Consider the following 16,877-nt stretch of genomic DNA (forward strand, 5'->3'; position numbering starts at 1 on the left):
TATAAATTCCCCTGAGGAAGAATGTAAACTCAGTGAGCTTCAGATGTTGAAAAGCTATTTCCTGAGGACATTAGAAGTGGGAGGAAAATAAGCAGGAATAGTTTGGAGTAAGAAAATATCTCAGAACTTTAAAAATAATAATATAATTCTATTTTAAGGATGAATGTTGATTTTGCTGCTTTACCTGAATTTACTAGGCTGAAGTGATATTAGTTGAGCTGATGTAAGAGTAAAGAATATCCTCAATTTTATAAGAGCATCTAATTATTAATTATCATAGAAAGAACAATAGGTATAAACAAAAAGAGTAAATCATATCAGAAATGTGAAAACCTTTCATGAAGGCTGGATTTATTTCTTCCTTACTAGTAAACCCACAGCTCATTACCTTGCAAGTAGTAGGTACTTACTTAATTGTTGTTGAATAAGTTTGCCAATAAGTAAAATCACAAATTGTGTAATATTATGGTTCTTCCAAATGCCATGTAATAGAGATATTTCTGTTAAGGCAGAAAAATTTCACTATTTTTAATTGTTTTTTCTAGCACAGTATATACATGAAAACCAGGTATCCCCAAATAAAAAAATGAAAGAAATATGAGTTTAGCCATTCTACAAAAGAAAAGTAAACAGAACAAAACAAAACAAAACTTTACCTTTGATTCAGTCAGAACAGTCATGCTCAGTATTTTTGTATTCAAAGTCATGGAGGCAGAGCTTAAGAATCAATAACAATCAAGCTGTCTGATTTCTTAGTTTGAAATTTAACATACACATAAATGCAGACCATAAAATTCAGTAACACAAATGCGCAAATGTTGCAGATAAGGACCTGCAGACTCCTCCCTAAAAATACTTTGGGAAATATAATTTTAGTACTTCTTTTTTAAACATTTGAGTGCACTATTTTTAAATGCATATTTAAACACAATGTTTTAAAATATATATATATTTTTTTTATTGGTTTTGAAACTTTAATGAGAAAAAGAAATATATCGAGCTCAAGAACACTGTTTCGTGTGTCACTGGGTCCAGGTTTGGGGATACACGACAGACCTAGCAAACAGGATATACATCAACAAAAACATTCCTGGTTACAGACTGAAAAACTAGCGCCCGGCACGATTAAGTCTCGGTTTCCTCATCACTCAGCAGCATGTTGGGGATCCCGCGACTGATGGGGAACAGACGTCCAGACTCTGGGCACTGCAAGGTGCCCTCCAGCACATCCACCTCCAGCAGCACGTGGTGCATCTGCCTCAGGAATTTCTCATCGTGCTCATACCCTTCAATCGGTCCTTTGGGCACCTCGACCAGATGCAGGGTATCCGCCGCCTCCAGAAGCGCCGCCCACTCCACCTTGGGTATCATACGCGCCACGAAGTCGGGGTTGAACTCCACGGGGTTGATGCGGACCTCGGTGGCCTGGAGGCGCAGTGGGAAGCCACGGGGCCCCACCCCCCGCACATGCGAGCTCAGCAGGTTGTGCGTTAGCAGCTTCACGTCGCCTCAGTGCTTAAAATATTTTTTAATCACTGTGATATCATTTAGGAAACCACGATCCTAGAAAAACCCACTGGGTCTTTCTCTGAAAGAAAATTCCGATATTTTAGTTCTTTATGACACTAACTTTTCAAACCATCTCTATACATTTTGATTGTCATAGTCAAATTTTATGGTAATGCATCTACTTATTTACTTGAATCTGAATTATTTAGTGGGGGAAATATATATCGTTAGGGGGTCTTGTTTGTTTTTATTTTAGAAACTGGCTGTCCTAGAGACTGCTAAAAGAAGGTCACCCTCTGATTCGCTGTGACATCTGACACTCCACTGATCATTAGGATTAATTTGACTAACTTGCTTGGTTAAATCAAAATACATGTGGCTTATATCACATAATCCTGCTATGACCACTTATTTAAAAAAAATGTTGGCTTCCAGGTATCCCCATTTTAGGGGAAGAATTATTAGGTAACTCTTATTTTACTTTTTATAATTATATATCATAGTATCTCCCCCCCCACACACACAGTATTGGGTTTTGTCATTTTCTACCAAAAGGTTTTTTTTCCCTCCTTCTTAAATTTTATGCCAATTATATCTCAATAAAAAATTACTTTAAACTCATTTTGTCAGATTGACAAGTTTCCAATCAATTGGTTAAAACACACTATATTGTTAAGCGTATGTTGGCTTCTCCACTAGATTCTAATCTCCTTCAGCTCAGACCCCATGCTTTATTTATCTCAGTATTTCCCATAGCATCTGGCAAATAGTAGTTTTTCAAAAATATGTTTTAATGATTCAGGAATGACGCATACACATAAAACCTCTTGTGGTAGAATGTAGAATGCAGTAGACACTCAATAAATATTTCACCGGAAAAAGAGTACTGTCAGGGTTTTTCGACGAGTCACTGATTGCTTTGTCTGAAGCCCTGAGTGCTTGTTAGTCATGGCCCAAGAATGTCAAGATTTGTCTTCAAATATATCAGCACTATTGTCCATGTACCTCCCCTGAGCTGAGCTTAGAAGCATGGGCCCTGGAACCCCGCTGTGGTTCACATCTTACTGCCTCCTCCTATTTGCTGTGGGAGCTTTGGCAAGTCATTGAACCTATCTGACCTAAATATCCTGATCTATAAAATAACCTTCATAGGATTTTGTGTGAATTAAATGATCAAAAAGCCTAATGCATGTGATAATAACTCAAATCTTTAAGAAGCTACTATTTTTTAAAGATTTTATATATTTATTTATTTATTTGAGAGAGAGAGAGAGAGCACGACTGCACGAGCAGGGGGAGGGGCAGAGGAAGAAGCAGACTCCCCGCTGAGCAGAGAGTCCAATGTGAGGTTCAATCCCAGGACCCTGAGATCACGGCCTGAGCCTAAGGCAGACACTTAACCGACTAAGCCACACAGGTGCTCTAAGGAGTTACTTTTATACTTTATCATCCAAACTTCTAATTTTTAATCAGATTCACATTCTATAAAGATTGAACATTTAAACACCATTACTGATCATATTTTTGGTAAGTAGCATGATTCCTTAGTGCCAGTGAAAACAGCTTTTCACGTTACGGATTCTGCCTGTGAAAGTCCCAAACCTGCCATTGAGAAGCTTCCCCAGGAAGAGTTTCTTTTTCTTTTCTTTATCTTTATTATTTTATTCATCAGATTTTTGATATTGTTCCATTTCGTCTGCTCCTCGGATCTTATAACAGGCATCCATACTCTCACTTCCCAGAATACACACATCAATATTTTGCTGTTTCGCAGACACTGTCAGACTAGTTTACTGCTCCATTCTTAACCTCACCTTTCCACAGTCTGTCTGAAGCCAGTGCATATTCTTCCGTTTTGATTTCTGTGTGTATTCCATAAGAAATAATTAGCATTGTTTTGACTGCGATGTTTTTTAAGTTAGATGAATGAAATCAAAACTGTATACATCTTCCTTGTGCTTGCTGTTTCCCTCTCTCATGTATGTCCCAGAGATTTCCCCATGGGTCCATTGCTAGTACCCCTCATGTTTATATCTATATGGACAGTGAAGCCGTGACCCTTGATTTTGATGCCCATATCACTATCATAACCAATATTATACCATTGAACTGCTTTGTAATATTTCATATTATTAATAAATCTCACTTTATATAAAACCTTTTATTTATTTATGGACTATTAGATTGTTTACAGTTTTATACTTTTACTAAGAATATTGTAATACATTGGGGCGCCTGGGTGGCTCAGTTGTTAAGCGTCTGCCTTCGGCTCAGGTCATGATCCCAGGGTCCTGGGATCGAGCCCCGCATCGGGCTCCCTGCTCGGCAGGAAGCTTGCTTCTCCCTCTCCTGCTTCTCCCACTCCCCCTGCTTGTGTTCCCTCTCTCGCTCTGTCTCTCTCTGTCAAATAAATAAATAAAATCTTTAAAAAAAAAAAAGAATATTGTAATACATTAATTGAACCTGGTACACATATATGAGGGTTTCTCTAGGCCCACACTACACATCTGAGTAGAATCTCTGGGCCATATCTTATACCTTTTAAAAAATTTTCAAGATGGGGGGCGCCTGGGTGGCTCAGTCGTTAAACGTGTCTGCCTTCGGCTCAGGTCATGATCCCAAGGTCCTGGGATCGAGTCCCATGCTGGGCTCCCCGCTCGGTGGGAAGCCTGCTTCTCCCTCTTCCTCTCCCCCTGCTTCTGTTCCTGCTCTCGCTGTCTCTCTCTCTGTCAAATAAATAAATAAAGTCTTAAAAAAAAACTTAAAAAAAATTTTTTTCAAGATGGCTTTCCTATTCCTTATTGGTTACATCCCTTTTGGTTTGCATTACTTTCCTATATTTCCACATGCCTGAGACCAAAATCGGCTCTTAATCATTTTTGTATCCTCTGTAGTACAGTGTCTGGCACAGAAAAATTTCATTCAGTTTTCTTTTTAACTCACTGGGGTTGGTGAATAGAATTCAGGGGGGCAAATGTGTTGCATAGAAAAAAATGATATCTGTACTTTTCTTAACCTCTAAATAAAGTTGATTGTTTATTTCAATCATAAATATATGCTGAAAAAAGTGATATTAGCAGGACCTGTGATTTTTTCATCAACAGAAGGCAAAAATATTTTCATATCACATTATAGCTATTGCAGATGTGTCTAAATATCTTATATTTACCACTACTTTAAAATTACAGTAGTTATCAGATCCATCCCAGTATCTTCTTATTTAATGTCTTACTAAAGAAGCATCCATATTAGAACATCAGCATTTAAAAATATTTTTCTGTGACTATATTTCAATATACTTGAATTCTTTTATAATCCTCTGCGTTTTTAGGCATTATCTTGATAAGGAGATTACAGGATACACAGGAGGTTCATGGCACAACAAAGGTTAAGAACTCCATTAAATGTTAGTTCTTAAGCCTTCCCTTTGCTCTTTTCACTCCCTGACAGGCCTTACTGGAACCTCTTAATGTACCGAGAAATGTCAAGTCCTGAGAGACAATTTGTTAATTGAAAACGAAGCAATGCCACTTAGCTGTTAGCCTGATGTTCAACTATCTGTTTTTGATGAAGCCTGGATCTCCTTGGGGATCACACTTGTTCATGTGTGAACAGCACTCTGCCACAGAATTCAAAGAATCACACTGTGGCTCTCACCTAGAAGTAGAAATAGAAGGAAAACTCAAAAGGATTTAGAAAGATGTATTGTTCAGTTTCCTTGGTAACAGCCCACTTCAGAAACTGGGCTCTCATCTTCATCTCTATTTGCCCACTTAAGGTCTTTAATCTCTCTTTATTTCTGATTACTTCGGGTAGATATTATGTTCCTGAGTTCTCCTATGGTTTAGGCATTTAAATTAAACTGCATCTGTGCTTCTACCACAGTGATTCCATTTTATTCTTTTTCCTTTTTTTAAGATTTTATTTATTTGACAGAGAGAGAGAGAATAAGAGAGAGAGGGAGAGAGGCAGGCAGAGGGAGAGTGAGAAGCAGGCTCCTCACTAAGCAGAGAGCCCGACATGGGGCTGGATCCCAGGACTCTGAGATCATGACCTGAGCCGAAGGCAGACGCTTAACCAACTGAGCCACCCAGGTGCCCTTCCATTTTATTTTTTTATATTTATTTTTTATTGAATAAATTTTTCATGTGACATTGTATAATCTTAAGGTGTATAGCATGTTACTTTGGTACATTTATATACTGTTATACATCTGCCATTATGGTGACATTTTCTCACATTATACATACTTACAGCACAATATTGTTGTCTATATTCATTCTGTTGTTCGTTAGATCTCTACTACTCATTACAAGTGGCAATTCCATTTTAAAGAATATCTTTCTCTCCCATTCACCACAGGAGATATTTGGCCTTCTCACCCCAGGCCACAGCAATTTCCATTATTGATGCTTAAGACAACCAAGATTGGGAAAAATGAAACAAGACGAAACCAGAGAGGGAGACAAACCATAAGAGACTCTTAATGTCAGGAAACAAACTGAGGGTTGCTGGAGTGGTGGGGGGTGGGAGGGATGGGGTGGCTGGATGATGGACACTGGGGAGGGTATGTGCTATGGTGAGCGCTGGGAATTGTGTAAGACTGATGAATCACAGACCTGTACCCCTGAAACAAATAATACATTATATGTTAAAAAAAAAGACAACCAAGATTGTGTTAGCTAACTTTGCTAGGAAATAGCATGGAGGAAACTAGCTCATCCTTTCAGCAACTCCTAAGTAGAAGTTTTCATACTTTCCCGTTGAAAGCTCTGGCAAAGATTAAACTCTGATAATTTTGGAGACCTTACTCTGCAATGGAGAACTTGTGCTTCGTGAGTTTAGAAACTTGCCGAAAGCCAATCCCATGATGCCCCTCATTTGGGGGTACTCATTTTCATTGCTGTACCGCTTTCTTCAATGTCTATTTCACTGTTCATTCCACTGATGACATCAGTCCGTTTGTATTAGGTCTGGGATCTCCAGAGAAACAGAACTAATAGAAAAAAAAAAATATATATATATATAAACCTTGTGAGCTAATCCCTTATAATTAATCATATTATATAATAAGTCATAATAAATTGTATTATATGATTATTTTATGTAATAAATAATTATATAGAAATCACAATATGTCATATTATATATGATTATAACAAATCCTATTATATATAATAAATAAATTAATCATAATATCTTATTACATATGATTTATTATAGGTTATTGGTTCACATGATTATGGAGGCTGAGAAGTCCCACGATATGTACTTGGCAAACTGGAGATCTAAGACAGCTGATGGTATAGTTCCAATCCAAATCTGAATCCAAAGACAGGAGGTGACTGACTGATGTCCCAGCTGAAAATAATCAGAGAGAGTGAATTCTCCTTTCCTGAGCCTTCTGTTCTATTCAGGCCTTCAAAAGATTAGATGAAGGCCACCCACATTAGGAAAGGTAATCTGCTTTACTCAAATTCAATTCAAATGTTAATCTCATTTAAAACCACCCTCATAAATACATCTAGAATGTTTACCCACATATCCAAACACCCCATCACAGGACCCAGCCAAGTTGATACATAAAATTAACCTTCACATTATCAGTGGTTATTATTCTCTTTATGCTAGGTTGGCTGTTAACAAACAGTTCTATGACTTAGTTTCTTCAGAGAATATGCAATAGCCCCCTCCTCCATCTACTGTTTTTCTATTTGAAAGCCTAGAGATCATCTGGTTTCCAGAACTTGCCCTTGAAGCTCACTCAAATCAAGGGTGTTGAAACTTCAAACAACACAGGGAAAATATGGGTATTCTTCTCGCTTTCCATTGAGAATTCTGACAATTATTTTTCTACCCTTCCTTCTTTGAGGTTCTTACTACTAGATATTACACTTCTAGCCCATCCAGGCTGTATAGATTTCCCTTGTCCTCCCAATTTCCTTGGAGAGATTTGGAGTGGTCCAAGTGGATGCTCAAACAGAGTGGGTTTGAAGCCTAGGCCAGGAGCCCTGAACTTGGGGAATTTGAATCTTTTATACTGGATATAAACATGCCTACCCAGAAGACATCATCTTTATCTTCCAAAACTGTACATAAACCCACCCTTTGCTCTAGAAGGAGTCACTATTCCTATCTTCCAAGTTTATTTGCTATTGAAGGATCCTTAAAAAGGTAGTTTGGAACAAAAGGTCAGTTGATGTCCTTTTTTGCATGATGTATGGAAATATTTGAGACTTATGGTGAACTGTCTTCCAAAACTTCCATGCTTCAGTCACACCAAACTACCTACACTTGTCCTAAAGTATTTTCCTAGATCTGTGTTTTGTTCATATTTCCATTCTACCTGAAATACACTGATCATTGTGACAAATATTATTCCTCTTTCAAGATTCTTTTTAAGTGTGTCATATCCAAAAATCACTTTTCAATACCCTTTTTGCCTATCCCTAATCATTAACCATCCCTCCTTGAGCCCTAATTTATCGCCTTCAAACTTCTAGCACAATGATGACATCACTCTGTTGTCCTTGTTTGTTTAAATGACTTTTTTTTTTTTCTGCTAAAAACATGTAAGGACTACTTCTGATTTCTCCTTTTATCCTCTGGGTAGCATTGTTCTGCCACGTGGTATCTACTGGAAAATTTGTTGAAATGGAGAACTGTTCCATATTCTGATAAAACATAATTTCTATTTTATTCAGAAAATTTAACCATTAAGATCAGGACAGAGCACAAATAAAGCTGGTTTTGATTTTTCCAACTACATTCATGCTATAGAATGGAAATAGAATTATTTAGTAACTCAAGACTTCACTTTGTGTCTATAAGGGTCCTCTTTGTTCTCCCCCAAACAATAGAATTCATACAATTTTTTCCATGACCACTTATTTCCTAGAATCTGGCTATTTCTCACCCTCTTCATTTCTACCACCTGAGTTTAAGACACTACTTTTCATCTACTTTACTTAATAGCCTCCAGTGTGTCATCCTTCTACATTTACCTTTTTTTTTTTTTTTTGCAAGGTACTTTTTTTTTAATTTATTTTTTTTATTCTTATGTTAATCCCCATACATTACATCATTAGTTTTAGATGAAGTGTTCCATGATTCATTGTTTGTGCATAACACCCAGTGTACATTTACCTTTTAGAGTCACATTACGGCAGCCAGAGTGATAATTTTAAAATATAAATCCTGTCCCTCCCCTACTTAAAACCCTGCCACAGTTTCCTCTTATCCTCATAGTAAAAGCCAAATTCTGTATAATGACCTCCTTAGGGCTATTGTACAGATTATTTTCCCTGCCTAAAATGCTCTTCCACCTGCTAATTCATGTGAATAACCACTAACTTTAAGTATCACCTACTTAATGAGTACCTGCTTAAAAATGATTGTCCTAAACTCACTACTGGAATTACAAACTGTGCCCACACTCCAAGCATTCTTAATTTTACTCTTGATGACTTTTGCTTTTTTTTCAGTAACAGTTGTAACTTTCTAACATGCTTTATATAATTTGCTCTTTTTCTTTGTTTGTTGTTTGCTGTAGACTTTTCCCAGAATGTAAGCTTCATGAGAACAGAGATATTTGTCTGTTTTTCCACTGATGATATCAATGCACATAGAGGAATGTTTGGTGCAGGGTAGTTTGTCAATAGATATTTTTTTCTGTGAATCAGTTAATGAATAACTTAGGCACACTTAAGCAATTGTTATTACTATTTAAGTTGTTACCGATTAGAAGAGGGGACACTCAGGGATGGGTGAGAATAATGGTAAGAATACATTGGGGAGACTGAATTTAAGGCATATTCTGGACAATTCTGGACAACTCGGTATTGACCCACCAACTCCCCCTCTGAGGCCCTCTGATGGTGGTGTATGTGAATCTACATGAACTGTCCATATTGTATGTGGCTATCTCTTTCCAGAGTAGGAGGAAGGAATGATTTTTAAGCATACGAAGTATGTTTTTAATCTAATATTATAATATTAGCAGTGTTCTTATCCTTCAGTTACATATGTAGTCCATTAATTTAAGTTTATTTTAGTATTTAAATAATAATTTATCATTTTATTTAATTTTATATTTACTTTCCTCTAAGGTAGGTCATCTATTTCCCACAATATGCAAAATCTTTCACTTTCCTTTCCTTGGAACTCATATAGTCTGGTACTAATTTTTGCTCTGATAACTGTAGGAGAAACCAGAACAGAAATATGTCTCAAGTGAAGCAGCACATAAACAGGGTGTGGTTTCTTCTGTATTAGATAATCATGCCTTTGGGGTATTACAAAGCAGGAAGTGTAATTCTGAGATCTTGATTTTCGGGGTATGTGGTTTTCCATGGATAACACACTGGAAAGATGTAGGTGTGTGGTTACGAGGATGACACATATTGTTGACCCTTAGAAATTTATTTTTACTGTAATAGGTACCTAATTACTTGTGAATCATTGAGCTAGAGTAGAAATGATATTTTACCATGTTTTTTAATAGCGAGATTTATAAATATTTCCTCTGTAAGACTGACTCAATTCCTTTTTTTCCGTTCTTTTTCTCACTCTTCAAGCAAGAAATCTGATTCTAGGCATTTTCTAAAAAATAAGTCATCCTTTTCTCCTCTTTCATAAAATGTAATTTTAATTTAATATTTTAAGTGTTTTTTTTTTAGCTTCATCAACAAGATTTTTTCTTCCCACAATTAACTCAGAGTTTGTAATTAAATAAATTGTTGAGACTTTTTTTTGCCTATAGATTTCCAGTGACCTATTCTTAAAAGGCAAGTTACCACGCTTCATTGCACTGTGCATATTCATATATTGAGTTAATATCTATCCAGGATAAAGCTGAAAGACAAAATTTTAAGCAATCACTGATGTAAGACCAGACAGAAACTATGTTCAGCAGTGTTAGGAACAAGTCGTTGCATGAACATGTTCTGCAAACAACTTGGTATTTAGATCTAATGAATATTTCCTACTTGGAAAATAAATTGCTGATGTGCTTCCTGGCACTGTCTTCCTACTGCCAGAACACATCATGTTTTTCTTTTGAAAGATCTTTCATAAAAAGATCTGTACCTTCAAATTAATTTGAGCTAATCCTTACATGCTGTGTTCCATTATTGCACACCAGAGAAAAATAAACACTGAGTTTCATATTATGAAAATGAACCCATGTTCTCTCTGTTGTCAAATGTTTCTCTCACTTTCTCTCTCCCTCCTTCCCTCCTGCCCTCCTCTCTTCCTTCCCCACTCCATCCTCTTCTACATCTCTTCTCCCTCCTCTCCTCCCTCCTTTCTTTCCTCCCTTCCTCCCTCCCAACCTCCCTCTTTCCCTGTCTTTCCCTCTGTCTTTCTTCCTTATTTCTGCATTTGAAAGAGCCAGAAATCCCCCTTCTTGTTCTGTTCTTCCTATAATTTCTAGTGCACAGGGTGATATTCATATACAATTAGATGTTCCTGTCCCTTTAACAAAATAGAGTGCTGTGCATAGTAATATCAATTTGTGCTTGTGGCCGTACCTAAGCTAATTCAACATAACTAAGTCAGTACGGTAAAACATATTGATAAACATTCTGTCATCTTGTTATTTATCATTAGTTGCAGGATAACCCATTGATTTAGATACAGGTGATGGGAATTAGACTCCAAGGGGTTGAAGTAGAATCTCTCAATATGTGTCCTGAGAATTCATTTCCAAGAAAAACATGAGGGATGCTTCTGTTGTTATTCTTGTTATTGCTTAAAAATTTCTTATAATTTTTTATAGTGACCTCAATAGTCAAAATGTTCTAAGTTCAGGGCCAATTATTTTAAAATAATAATATATTTGATAGAATTTTGGGTGATAATAGTAAAAATTGTAAGTTGTGAAGTATAATACAAATACACTGTGATTTTATATATATAGCCTAAGATGATCATCACAATAATCTGGTGAAGACAAATAAGTGGTTTTCCCCACATCAAAGAATTCCCCAGTGGCAAGATGAAACTCTGCCCTGGGTCATCTGACCAAGAGTTGGGGATGTCATGTCTAGACTTTAGAGTCTTCTAGGAGAATCTTTAGTTCAACGAAATGATGGTTTCCAAGCCTCCTCAGTCTCCATAATTTATTATCATCAGGAATACAGCAAATATACAGGAATTCATCACATGTAAAACAATTTATTCCATTGTTAGAAAGCACCAGCTTTCAGTTATTTGCAAAGTTGAGCTGAAAATACCTTCCTGAAACATTCATACATTTGAGTGCAATTTGCTTGCTGAAGAAACATTTAACTACATTAAGCTCCCAACTTAACTACTCCACTGCACTTTGAACTAATCTCAGTGTGAGAAATTTTTTATAATTTTCACCATCATTGCCTTTGACTTGAGCTTGAAACCAAGTAGATTTGAATCACTTAATTCCCCTCAACTTGAATTTCTGAAAATGAATCCTTTGAAAAATGGGGCAATTAGTTGAGACCAATGTTTTCCAACCCAAATTGCACTTCAATGTTACCAATGATACTAAGTCAGAGGGAGTAAGGAGAGACAGCCGAGAAGGAAGTGAAGGAAGATCTGGGTGGAGGTGGAGATACTTGAACTTGGCTGCCTTTATACCAGAGGGAGGACCACTTCTGGTTCTAAAAGTTGGTGATTTTGTGAACTCCACCTTGAGCTCTTTTGAAATTGTTTTGGTGCTTTATATGGTATTGAGATATTGGTATGAAAAATAAACTTCTCAGTATTTCAATGATACAAAAGACAGGTAAAGTTAAAGATTCATTTGTCTTTAGAGGCAGCAAATGTTAAAATACACATCTTTATTCTGAATTTTCTCTTACCTTTTAGAAACTTCTATTACTTCAAAAATAGTTATTTGGGGGCGATGATGAGTTTGTCCCAAAAGCTTAGAAAATTATCCAACATTAGATAACTCATGTTAAAGAAATGCCCCCTGAAGATAGTGACTGTTCATTATTAAATTGCTGTTTTCTTTTATAAAATTTGCATCTCAGAGGAACATGAGATGCATTTCCTCTTAAGGAAATCAGTGTGGCAGAGTTTCCTGTAAGTGCTCATTCCTTGCCTTGCATGACAGACTTCATGATAAAGGAAATCCTCAACTCAAATATCGTCTCCTCTGAAACTTGCTGTAAGTAGGACTGGTCACTGCCTTTTTTTGTGTCTACAGCATTCTGTTCCTATTTCTTTTATATGGCATATATGCTTCCATTGGGATTATTTGTCATTTCTACTAGACAGCTTGGAGGAACAAAAAACCCTACTAGCATAGAAATATGCTATCTATTTTATATATATCTGTATCTATATATGTATATAAATTGCTTGTAAGATTGCATTAAACCTCCTATATCAACAATCTGTGGCTGACAAAAAAAAAACCTTTCTTTTTTATCTTCATTCCCGTCACATTGGCAATTTCCACCCATATGCCCCTCTTCCCCCAAACCAGAGGAAGAAAATATTTTTTAATGACTTACATTTCTAGATATAGTATATAGATTTTATAGGAAATGATACAACCAAAATATTTTTTTAAAAATGCACCAGAGACTCTAAAAGCAGTAGGATGTTACTCATTTAAGAAAATTTTAAATGAATACTCCCTTTATAAAAAGAAAAAAAGGCAAAGCAAAGCTTTTTAAATCCCAGAGTTTCAAGGGGAGAGGAAGTGAACAGACCAATCTCAATGAGTTTTGGATGGAGGTGAATGAACAAATTAAAAGGAATTATAGAAAATGTCTAATTTTGCTCAATGTAGTAAATATTTGTTTAATTTTTGTTGTTGTTTGTTTGTGTTTTCCTGCTTCTGAATTCCCTCACTATATTTGAGGACTATTTTTCTGTGTTAGCCCTGCGGAGACAGGTTTCACGTCTGCTACAGAAGCTGAAAGTCCCAGACAAGGTGCCTTTACCACCTGTTTAGACACCTGACTTATTTCTAGCCTATCACGCGTTCCCACGTACACATTTGAATCTAGAGGAAATGAGCCCGGAGCGAGGGCGGAGCAAACGGATGGTTGGTTTCCAAAGGTAGTAACAGAAATGGGGTTGCAACTGAGCCCATGTCACAGGCCCACAGAGGCGGTTACCAACTGTTGTACCAAGAGAGCGGTGCTCACGGCAACGTGACCTCAATTAGGTTCTTTATGGCAGCACATTTTGGATCTAAGGGTTGCTGTCTATTTTTCTAACCTTGTGTTTTTTGTTTGTTTGTTTGCGTGTTTTTTTAAGTCTTCCCAGTGATTCAGTAAGGTATCCCAACTTCTTTTCAAAATGTTTCAGTTAACAGAGTCTGTTTCTATTGGATACAAGTAAGAACTACAATTCAGTCATTATCAAAGAAATTCTAGGGCGCCTGGGTGGCTCAGTTGGTTAAGTGACTGCCTTCGGCTCAGGTCATGATCCTGGAGTCCCCGGATGGAGTCCCACATGGGGGGGGGAGTCCCTGCTCAGCCGGGGGTCTGCTTCTCCCTCTGACCCTCTTCCCTCTCTTGCTATCTGTCTCTCATTCTCTCTCTCTCAAATAAATAAGTAAAATCTTAAAAAAAAAATTAAAAAAAAGAAATTCTAGGTAAATTTAGGTATTATTTTATTGTTCCTAAAATACTGGCATATGTATATTGCTATCTATTTTATATATATCTGTATCTATATATGTATATAAATTGCTTATAAGATTGCATTAAACCTCCTATATCAAAAATCTGTGGCTGGCACTACAAATTGATATGTAAATAAAAGAATGATAGCTGTCTAAACTCTTTTGATCTTAATAGCTTTTCTCAGTTAAAATAATTTCAGCTTCTCAATATAAAATCGTGATATTTCAAAACAAAGAGATCTTTGCAAAATCATAAGCTAGAATGTTTTATTTACTCAATGAATTGCCTATACTCTAAGACACTGCTAGCAACAGGGATGCCAAGATGAATAACAAGTGGCTCCTATGTGAATAAAATGGAGACATTTATTTACGATAATATTGGAAGGCAATATGGTGGTATGTACTGGATCATTATAATATTCATATTCTTGATCCAGTAATTCCACTACTGGGAATTCGTACTAAAGAAATAATAACAGAAAAAAATGCCTCTGAAAACATGCATTGTAGCACTCGCTAAAATTATAAAAAGATTGAAAACAAATTCAATGTCTAAAAATAGGTGGGATAGTTATTAGCACCGTTCAAAAAACATGTTTTTTTCCTTCTTTCACATGGTGAAATTGTATTTCCTTGTGCCCTTGAAGTTAGGAAGGGACAAGTACATGTGGATGGCAGTGACATACTTCACTTCCAGGCAGAAGCTCTAAGCCTGGGTGCAAGTCTTCTTCCCCCTGGATCCTTTCCCAGCCTGCCTCTCTAAGTGACAAGTCTTGGAGATGAGCCCCATGGAACCTACAATGGGCTGGTGGAGTGAGTGAGAAATAATCCTTTGTGATTACAAACTGTTAACATTCGGGTGTTGAATGTTACCGTAGCATAATCTAGTCTATTCAGAGTGAATCAATATGTTAAATGAATCATGATCTTTAATGATGTAAGTAAAAGAAGCAAAATATCAGCAAATTATGTGTAGCTATGGACAAAGACCTAATAATATAAAAAAATGGAAATAATTTTGGTATGGCAGATGGGAATGTGAATTACTTTTTTCTTGTACTCTTACGCTTCTACGTGATAACTTAAGTTTGTAAGCTACCCAGTGTCCTTTCAAAATATTTCACAGGTAAATTTAAATTTATTTATACAGGCTGAATTAATATTACAATTGAATAATTAATTTAAAAACAATTTTTTACATATCCTTCAAAGTTTGCATATCATGATTTTAACTTACACCTTGATAATTCTATTCCTTATTGATTCTATGCAGATATTCACTATAACCTCAACTGATACAATCAGCCTTCTTTAAGGCCTTCAGACTTTTTATGCTTCCACCTTCGATGAGGACATTATGCATACTGATTTCTCGGCTTAGGTAATTTTCCTTCCATTTTTTTTCCTCAGGTAATTTCTAGTTTTCCTTCTGCTTTGACCTCAAGACAGACTTCTTATTTAGATCAAAGTCCCACTGGTAGCCCTGTGCACCAACTCTTTATAATCTGTCACAATTATGAGTCTACATTAGTCTGTGACTTTTTAACTAAAATCTCTCTCCACTTAGGCGACAGCACCATAATGGAGGGAGTGTGTTCCCCTCTGTGTTGCTGGGGACTGACAAAGTGACTCACCTCTGATAGGTGCTCAATAGATGTTCATTCAGTGAATGTGTGAACAGTCATAAGTAAAACTGCTAAAACATGGAATGACTAAATTGAATTCATAAATTTCTTATAACTGATTTCTCAATATTAATAACATATTACAATATCATGTTACAATGGTATCATATTAAAGATATCTTCTAATATCATATTACAGATACCAGAGTAAGGTGTCATTAGCCCTATAAATGTTAGACTATATCTTCACCGATTGTAGATCTAGACTGTTGTCAGTCTTAGTTTCTCAGTTTTGCCTTTTAATGTTAAAAAGGAATTTTTTTCCTGTCTGTTTTTCAACTAAGGAGCCAGGGAAGTAAGAGTCAACCATTGCAGCATTATAGAGGAGGTGCTGGACCGCCAAGCACGTCTGAAATAGAGATGCCAAACCAGTTTTGTGAAATTTGCCTAACATGTATCTTCAAGTTATACAAGCGAAGACTAAAAATTCAGCCAGAAAATTGAAGAATAGATATTTTTAGGGAAAATTGTCAGTGTACCATGGGCACATACAGAGCAATTGGAAAGTTTGGAGTAAAATAAGAATAGTATGGTTTCACAGAAGACAAGGAAGGCGGGTCTATCAAAAAGATGGGAATGGGTGACACAGAATGCTGTTGCAATTGAATGTAATAACTTCTGAACTGTATCTCTCAGATTTATTAACATGGAGGTCTTCTCAAGAGCTAGTTTGCTATAGTAATGAGGATAGAAATCAGATTATAAAGTGTGGAAAAAGAAGAAATGAAGAGAGAATTTATGTCATGAAATGGGGTTGTGATCATGAGGTGGAAGTTTCCTCTTGCATCAACACCTGTTGTCATTCCTGAGGTCTGCTACCTTATGCTTATTCACCTTTGGTCTCTCCCCAGTTGGTCATTGCCCTCCCAGTACCTCCCCCCACCCCGCCTTAATTGTAGATTCCCAGACGGGAGTCAGTACTCCATTGATATTCTGCAAGGTATAAAACAGAGAGGGATGCTCATCTCTTTTGTTCTGGGTGTCCTAGAGGTAGTGGATCTTTGCATTAACATTTTTGACTACAGTTCTATACTACTGACTCATTTTTTTTTTTT

At 36.5% G+C, this 16,877-nt stretch overlaps 1 protein-coding gene across 1 annotated transcript in view; it reads right to left on the bottom strand.

Annotated features, from left to right (window-relative positions):
- Positions 1–987: 987 nt before the first annotated feature.
- LOC115940310 (multifunctional methyltransferase subunit TRM112-like protein) overlaps positions 988–16,877 on the bottom strand; it is a 66,803-nt gene continuing 50,913 nt past the window's right edge. The window contains exons 3-4 of the mRNA XM_081813105.1: positions 8,093–8,183; positions 988–1,508 (exon numbers count right to left, since the gene is read on the bottom strand). Coding sequence (XP_081669231.1) covers positions 1,126–1,508; positions 8,093–8,183 — 474 coding nt within the window. The 3' untranslated portion in view covers positions 988–1,125. The remainder of the gene's footprint in view (positions 1,509–8,092; positions 8,184–16,877) is intronic.

Source organism: Leptonychotes weddellii, chromosome 2, assembly GCF_054177405.1.
Source record: "Leptonychotes weddellii isolate Sample4059 chromosome 2, ASM5417740v2, whole genome shotgun sequence".
In the NCBI taxonomy this organism is placed as follows: domain Eukaryota; kingdom Metazoa; phylum Chordata; class Mammalia; order Carnivora; family Phocidae; genus Leptonychotes; species Leptonychotes weddellii.